Source organism: Arachis ipaensis, chromosome B04 (genome assembly GCF_000816755.2).
Source record: "Arachis ipaensis cultivar K30076 chromosome B04, Araip1.1, whole genome shotgun sequence".
Classification (NCBI taxonomy): domain Eukaryota; kingdom Viridiplantae; phylum Streptophyta; class Magnoliopsida; order Fabales; family Fabaceae; genus Arachis; species Arachis ipaensis.
The window spans coordinates 28,789,909-28,798,286 of record NC_029788.2 but is presented as its reverse complement, the minus strand read 5'-3'; the positions used below and the strand labels follow the sequence as shown (position 1 = coordinate 28,798,286).

The 8,378-nt window shown below is 39.3% G+C and overlaps 1 protein-coding gene across 2 annotated transcripts; it reads right to left on the bottom strand.

Annotated features, from left to right (window-relative positions):
• Positions 2,806-4,560, bottom strand: LOC110271011. Of its 2 annotated transcripts, none has more exons than XM_021121071.1 (4): positions 4,417-4,560; positions 4,239-4,271; positions 3,399-3,573; positions 2,806-3,069 (listed from the first exon to the last, which is right to left on the bottom strand). In XM_021121071.1, exons 1-4 carry the CDS (start codon positions 4,555-4,557, stop codon positions 3,035-3,037), a joined length of 384 nt encoding a protein of 127 aa, XP_020976730.1. In that variant the 5' UTR covers positions 4,558-4,560; the 3' UTR covers positions 2,806-3,034. The 2 variants fall into 2 exon arrangements, with proteins under 2 accessions (XP_020976730.1, XP_020976731.1); XM_021121072.1 differs by having other exon boundaries at positions 3,468-3,573.

Here is an 8,378-nt window from a genome sequence, read left to right as displayed (position 1 = left end):
TACACTTCCCAGTCTCTAGGACTATGAAATCAGCAGGGATGTAATGGTCTTCAACCTTTACCAAGACATCCTCTACAAGTTTATAAGCCTGTTTCTTTGAATTGTCTGCCATCTCTAGTGAGATTCTTGCAGCTTGTACCTCAATGATCCCTAGCTTCTCTATTACAGAGAGAGGCATGAGGTTTATACTTGACCCTAGGTCACACAGAGCCTTCTCAAAGGTTATGGTGCCTATGGTACAAGGTATTGAGAACTTTCCAGGATCTTGTCTCTTCAAAGATAATTTCTGCCTAGTCAAGTCATCCAGTTCTTTGATGAGCAATGGAGGTTCATCTTCCCAAGTCTCATTACCAAACAACCTGGCATTTAGCTTCATGATTGCTCCAAGATACTTAGCAACTTGCTCTTCAGTAACATCTTCATCCTCTTCAGAGGAGGAATATTCATCAGAGCTCATGAATAGTAGAAGTAAATTTAATGGAATCTCTATGGTCTCAGTCTGAGCCTCAGATTCCCATGGTTCCTCATTAGGGAATTCCATGGAGATCAGTGGACGTCCATTAAGGTCTTCCACAGTGGGAATCACTGCCTCTTCCTCCTCTCCATGTTCGGCCATGTGAGATGTGGTTATGGCCTTGCACTCTCTTTTTGGATTCTCTTCTGTATTGCTAGGGAGAGTGCTAGGTGGGAGTTCAGTAATTTTCTTACTCAGCTGACCCAATTGTGCCTCCAAATTTCTAATGGAGGACCTTGTTTCAGTCATGAAACTTTGAGTGGTTTTGATTAGATCAGAGACAATGGTTGTTAAGTCAGAATGGCTCTGCTTAGAATTCTCTGTTTGTTGCTGAGAAGATGATGGAAAAGGCTTGCCATTGCTAAACCTGTTTCTTCCACCATTGTTGTTGTTGAAACCTTGTTGAGGTCTCTGTTGATCCTTCCATGAGAGATTTGGATGATTTCTCCATGAAGGATTATAGGTGTTTCCATAGGATTCTCCCATGTAATTCACCTCTTCCATTGCTGGGTTCTCAGGATCATAAGCTTCTTCTTCAGAGGAAGCTTCCTTAGTACTGCCTGTTACTGCTTGCATTTCAGACAGACTCTGAGAAATCATATTGACTTGTTGGGTCAATATTTTATTCTGAGCCAATATGGCATTCAGAGTATCAATCTCAAGAACTCCCTTCTTCTGAGTTGTCCCATTATTCACAGGATTCCTTTCAGAAGTGTACATGAATTGGTTATTTGCTACCATTTCAATGAGTTCTTGAGCTTCTGCAGGCGTCTTCTTCAGATAAAGAGATCCTCCAGCAGAGCTATCCAATGATATCTTGGATAGTTCAGACAGACCATCATAGAAGATTCCTATGATGCTCCATTCTGAAAGCATGTCAGAAGGGCACCTTCTGATCAATTGCAAGCTCAAAGTTGTTTGCTCCAATGGCAGGGATAGAGATGCTTCTCCCATAGAAATCAGGAGTAGGTGCAGTAAAGTCACCAAGCACCTTCCTTGCATTATTGGCATTGTTGTTTTCGGCTGCCATTGTTTCTTCTTCCTTGAAAAGCTCTGTTAGGCCCTCTAAAGAGAATTGTGCTTTAGCTTCTCTTAGCTTTCTCTTCAAGGTCCTTTCAGGTTCAGGATCAGCTTGAACAAGTATGCCTTTATCTTTGCTTCTGCTCATATGAAAGAGAAGAGAATAAGAAAGTAGGAAATCCTCTATGTCACAGTATAGAGATTCCTTGAGGTGTCAAAGGAAAAGAAGAATAGGAGGAGGAGGTAGAGAGAGGAGAATTCGAACTTATCAAGAGGGATAGGGTTCGAATTGCACCTTGAGGAGGAGTGTTAGTCCCTTAAATAGAAGGATGTGAGAAGAGGGGAAGAATTTTCGAAAATTAAAGTAAAAGATTTTGAAATAATTAAAAGAAATTTTGAAAATTTGATTGAGATTTTCGAAAACTAAGATTGGGAAAGAAATAAAGTGATTTTTGAAAAAGATTTTAAAATTAGAAAAAGATATGATTGAAAAAATGCCCAAAACTCTACCTTTTTGGGCGTTAAACGCCCAGCCAGGTGCCCTGGCTGGCGTTTAAACGCCAGTTTTCCTTCTTCATTGGGCGTTTTGAATGCCCAGCTTTTTCTGTTTGATTCCTCTGCTGAATGTTCTGAATCTTCAATTCTCTGTATTATTGACTTGAAAAGACACAATTTTGAAAATATTTTTGAATTTTTAATGATGAGAAATAACAAAAAATGCAACTAAGATCAAATGAACAATGCATGCAAGACACCAAACTTAAATATTTTCATATAAGAGACACTAACAAATTGAGAATGCATATGAGAAACAACAAAACACACAAAACAAGAGAATTTAAAGATCAGAGCACTGAAATCATCAAGAACAACTTGAAGATCAATGAAGAACAATATATATAAATTCGAAAAATGCAAGAAGAATAAAAACATGCAATTGACACCAAACTTAAAAATTGATACTAGACTCAAACAAGGAACATAAAATATTTTTGATTTTTATGATTTTATAAATTTTTTTGTGATTTTCAAAACTTATATGGAAAAGAAAATAAAGAGAATCAAAACTTTTAATAAGAATTCCAGGAATTAGGGGTGTTCGCGGTGCGGTTTGGTTCGGTTTTTGAGAGAAAAGTCATCCGATCCGATCGTTTAATTAAAGTGCGGTTCGGTTTGGTTCGGTTTTTTTCTCGAAGTCATCCGAACCAAACCAAACCAATTAAATTCGGTTTGGTTTGGTTCGGTTTGTTCGGTTTTTTCAATCAATTAAAAACAAACTAACAATGTATCAGAATTGAATATATAGATATCATGAGTCAAGAGGAATGGAGTAAGTACAACAGACATTGAGATGAATGGATTAACAGGGTAACAATGACATCAATCCAGCATTCCAGCTCCCCTCACTGAAATTGTAAGCCTAAACATTCACTAGCCTGGTCACCATCCATGATGCCATAATCTCTAAGATAAGTTGTTTCAATGACATGCTTACGCCCTTCATAACATAAGCAAAACTGCCCCAAACATGAGCCCTACAATTCAAAAATCAATGGAAATATAATAAATCAGCTAAGAAATTATGATAATTTGGTAAATCAACTACACCATAACACCACCTTATGCTCAAAGAAGATATTATATTAGAAATTACACTTGACATCTAGTAAGAATAATTGAAGATCAAAGTGTGACTTGTTCCAACAATATTCCAGCATCAATAATATGAACAATAAAATGAACAATAAACTGATTTCAATAAACTGAACAATAAAATAGATTGAAAAAATAAAATAGACTGAACAATATTCCAGCATCAATAAACTGATTCCAACAAGTCCTCAACAAAAGCAATAAACTCAACTGAAGTTTAAATCAAGCACAGAACCAGCAATAAACAAGCAGCTGAAGTTTAAATCATTAAGCACAGAACCAGCACTGAACAATGCACTCGGAGATCTGATGCTTGTGGATTCATTCGGAAGAGAAACTGGCGGCAATCCGGATTCGCCCATATTCTCACTTGAACTGGCGTCAAACTACATAAATACAATAAATCAAGGCCAGAAACACAACAACAAATAAATTAATAACCAGCAATAAACTGCACAACAATTAATCAGCAAGTTATCAACATTCAACATTTAATCAGCATTCAACAAATAAATTACCAAGTTATCAACATTCAACAATTAATCAGCAACCAGCAACAGCAAGGCAGCAAGCAGGACATTTCCAATATAATGAACCATTAAACAACAATAACATGAACCATTAAACAGCAACGCAGCAAGCGCCAAGCAGGACATTTCCAATATATTCAACCATTAAACAGCAAGCCACTGAGCCAGCAACAAAACTTAGCCAAAAATTGAACCATTAATACTTACACTAATGAACAAATCAACAAAACTTAGCCAAAAATTGGTGGTCAGATACTCAGATATATAAAATTGGTGGTCAAATATATGAAATTTAAAAAATTATAAATTCAAAAATATTAATTTTGAAGATCAAATTTGTTAGTCGTGTCTACTCGGCCAATTGCACGTAGTTCATCTTTTTCTCCTCAACTATTTTGTTATTTTTCACATAGTGTAAGAAGTTCAACACTGAGCCAGCAACAAAACTTAGCAACAAATCAACAAATCAACAGTAGCAACAAATCAACACTAATGAACAGAATGCAAATGGTAAACATTACCTGAATCGGTGGCTCGGGCTCCATATTGACTTGGGAGGAAGGCTGAGTGGGAGATTGGGAGGTGCTGTCGTGCTGGGTTGAACTGATGGGTTAGGGTGGTGGTGTCTCAACGGCGGCGGCGTGGTGCTGTGCTGCCATGTCGAGTCGGTCGGTGGTGGCTTCGTCTTGACCTGATGTGCGACGGCGTGGCTTCGTGTTGGCCTGAAGAGGGAGCGATGGTGGGTGGCTGGGTGCGATGAATACTGAAGAGGGAGTGGTGGTTGGCTGGCTGGGCGCAGGTCGGCAGCCGGCAGGTGTGGAGATTTGGAGATGGGGCCATGGGGGTGGGTTAGTAAACGTTTAGGGTTTTTTTACTAACCGGTTCGGTTCGGTTCGGTTCGGTTCGGTTAGGGTTTTCATATTTAAAACCGAAAACCGAACCGAACCGGACAAAAAACAGCAAAATCAGTTTTTTTCGATTTTTTCGATTTTCGGTTAATTCGGTTTTCGGTTTTTTCGGTTCGATTCGTCGGTTTAGTTCGGTCCGGATCGGTTTTGAACACCCCTACCAGGAATCATGCAATGTTAGTCTAAAGCTTCAGTCTAAAAAGATTAGACATGGCAAGCCAAGCTCAGCTAAATTGATGAGAATCAATCAGCTTTTGTGATGATAAGAACATCACCTTGAAACTCTAGAATCCATTCTTAAAAATTCTGAAAAGTACCTAATCTAAGCAACAAGATGAACCATCAGTTGTCCAAACTCGAACAATCCCCGGCAACGGCGCCAAAAACTTGGTGCACGAAGTTGTGATCATCAACAATGGCGCCAAAGGACTTGGAGCTCTCAAACGTGAATCACACTTTGTCACAATTCCGCACAACTAACCAGCAAGTGCATTGGGTCGTCCAAGTAATAAACCTTACGTGAGTAAGGGTCGATCCTACGGAGACTGTCGGCTTGAAGCAAGCTATGGTCATCTTGTAAATCTCAATCATGCGGATTCAAATGGTTATGGAGTTTAAGGTGATGAAAATAAACATAAAATAAAGATAGAGATACTTATGTAATTCATTGGTGGATTTCAGATAAGCGTATGAAGATGCTTTGTTCCCCTTGAACCTCTGCTTTCCTATTGCCTTTTTCCAATCATTCATACTCCTTTCCATGGCAAGCTTTATGTTGGGCATCACCGTTGTCAATGGCTACATCCCGTCCTCTCAGTGAAAATGGTCCTGATGCTTTGTCACAACATCGGCTAATCAGCTGTCGGTTCTCGATCATGTCGGAATAGGATCCATTGATCCTTTTGCGTCTGTCACACGCTCCACAATCGCGAGTTTGAAGCTCGTCACAGTCATTCCTTCCCAGATCCTACTCAGAATACCACAGACAAGGTTTAGACGTTCCGGATCTCAGGAGTAGCCGCCAATAATTCTAGCCTATACCACGAAGGTTCCAATCTTAGATTAGAAACCCAAGAGATACGCATTCAAGCTATTGCTAGTAGAATAGAGGTGGTTGTCAGGCACATGTTCATAGGTGAGAATGATGATGAGTGTCACGGATCATCACATTCATCAAGTTGAAGAATGAATGAATATCTTGGAGAAGAAATAGACTTGAGTTGAATACAAAAACAACAGTACTATTGTATTAATTCATGAAGAACAGCAGAGCTCCACACCTTAATCTATGGTGTGTAGAAACTCCACCGTTGAGAATACATTAGAACAAGGTCTAGGCATGGCCATGAGGCCAGCCCCAAACGTGTCTAAGATAGCATAAGACTTATCAAAGATGAAAATACAATAGTATAAGGTCCTATTTATAGAGAACTAGTAGCCTAGGGTTACAGAAATCAGTAATTAATGCAAAAATCTTCTTTCGGGCCCACTTGGTGTGTGCTTGGGCTAAGCATTGAAGCTTCCATGTGTAGAGACTTTTCTTGGAGTTAAACACCAGCTTTTGTGCCAGTTTGGGCGTTTAACTCCAGCTTTTGTGCCAGTTTTGGAGTTAAACGCCAGAATTCTTGAGCTGACTTGGAACGCCTGTTTGGGCCATCAAATCTCGGGCAAATATGAACTATTATATATTGCTGGAAATCCCAGGATGTCTACTTTCCAACACAATTGAGAGTGTGCCAATTGGGCTTCTGTAGCTCCGGAAAATCCACTTTGAGTGCAGGGAGGTCAGAATCCAACAGCATCTGCAGTCCTTTTTCAGCCTCTGAATCAGATTTTTGCTCAGGTCCCTCAATTTCAGCCAGAAAATACCTGAAATCACAGAAAAACACACAAACTCATAGTAAAATCCAGAAATATGATTTTTAAATAAAAACTAATAAAAATATAATAAAAACTAATTAAAATATACTAAAAACATACTAAAAACAATGCCAAAAAGCGTATAAATTATCCGCTCATCACACACCATTGATAAACCACTATTTTATGGTTTATAATGTGTTTAATTGTGTGGTTTTATCATGATCTTTACCCACTTATTCATATAATTAGCATGCATTTATATTTTCTTCCTAAAATTATTACATGATTGAAAACTTGCTTCCTAGAGACTTTTAATTATGTATTTTAATTCTCTTTTATTCATTCGATGCCGTGATCTGTGTGTTAAGTGTTTCAGGCTTTATAGGGCATGAATGAGTTGGAGATTGGAAAGGAAGCTTGCAAAAATGGAAGGAACACAAGAAATTAAGGAGATGACCAGCGAGAAGTGACGCGGTCACATGGCTCACGCGACCGCGCGAAAGAGAGGAAACCGCAGTGACGCGGCTACATGGCTCACGCGACCGCGCGGATTGGAATAGCACAAGTGACGCGGAGGCGTGGACGACGCGCTCGCGTGGTAGGGCAAAACGCCGAATGACGCGTTCGCATGAATGACACGATCGCGTGACGTGCGCGATCTGCATAATCTGCAGAATTCGCTGGGGGCGATTTTGGGCCCTGCTTTGACCCAGTTCTCGGCCCAAAAAAGCAGACTAGAGCCAGAGAACATGCAGAAACTAACAACAACATTCATTCTACACAATTTTAGTTTTTAGATCTAGTTTTACTCCTCCTCTAGGTTTTCTCTCTACACATTCATAGTTCTTAGGATTTTATTTCTATTGCTTTTTGCATTGGGATATTGAGAATAGTTATTACCTCATCAAAACTTCGTCATTCTAGTTCGTTTTCTTTACTTGGCTCTACTTTTCCATGTCCTTTAATTTACTCAATTTTATTATTGGATTATTTTAGAATTTATTAATACAAGAATTACTTTTATTTCTAATTGATTTCTTTGATTTTTATTTATCATGTCTTTCTTTAGTTCCCTTTCCTATGTTATGAATTCTACATTCACAATGAGCGAGTAGTTTCCTAACTTGATGGGGAGTTGATTGAAAGGAACCCTTGAGTTGGAAGCACACCTTTCTGCAACTCGTTGGGAGACGACCTGGGATTCATACTCCCAGTATTTTAATTTTAATTTTTGTGACACCCTTCTAAATTGATAAGCGGATTTCTGGTTGGTTAAGAACTATACTTGCAACGCATATCTTATAACAATTCTTGACTCGCCAATATCCTCCATGTCAACCATCTTTCACATTCCCAGGTTGCAACAAAATTAGGGTTGCATATCCAACCTTGAGTTTGTGCTGTCTGCCGTCTCTACCTCTGCTTTGTCTCGTGCTTGAGAAGCATGCATCACTGGCTATCAATCTAATTAACACCACCATGAAGAACTATGATCAACTACTACATTCGAAATTGAACTAGTCTTCTTCCACGAACAGTGATTACAGAAAGTGAGTAACAGAATAAATAACACAAAATTGGATGTGAAATTCGAAAAAATACAAATGCATGAGCTAGAAGAAGAAGCAGTAGGCCTTACAAGGTTATTTGGAGAGGGTTTCACAGTCGGGTGGCCGGATCCTGGCCGGAGTGGGAATGAGTTAGGGTATTCGAGGGAATCGAAAAAACTTAACCCTGCCGGTGAGTCACCGAAAAATACAAACGCATGAGCTAGAAAAAGAAGCAGCAGGCAGGGTCTTCGAGGGATTCAGAGAAGAAGAACGTTGCCGGTGAGCACCGAAGAATACAAATGCATGAGGTAGAAGAAGAAGCAATGGGCCTTCCAAGGAG

Excerpts from the sequence above, each read along its gene's own strand:
- LOC110271011 (XM_021121071.1), bottom strand. The coding sequence starts at position 4,557 with ATGGCCCCATCTCCAAATCTCCACACCTGCCGGCTGCCGACCTGCGCC. Across the intron at positions 3,574-4,238 it reads AGCCCGAGCCACCGATTCAG|TTTGACGCCAGTTCAAGTGA; the intron begins GTAATGTTTACC and ends GTATTTATGTAG. Across the intron at positions 3,070-3,398 it reads TGTGCTTGATTTAAACTTCA|GGCTCATGTTTGGGGCAGTT; the intron begins GTTGAGTTTATT and ends TTTGAATTGTAG.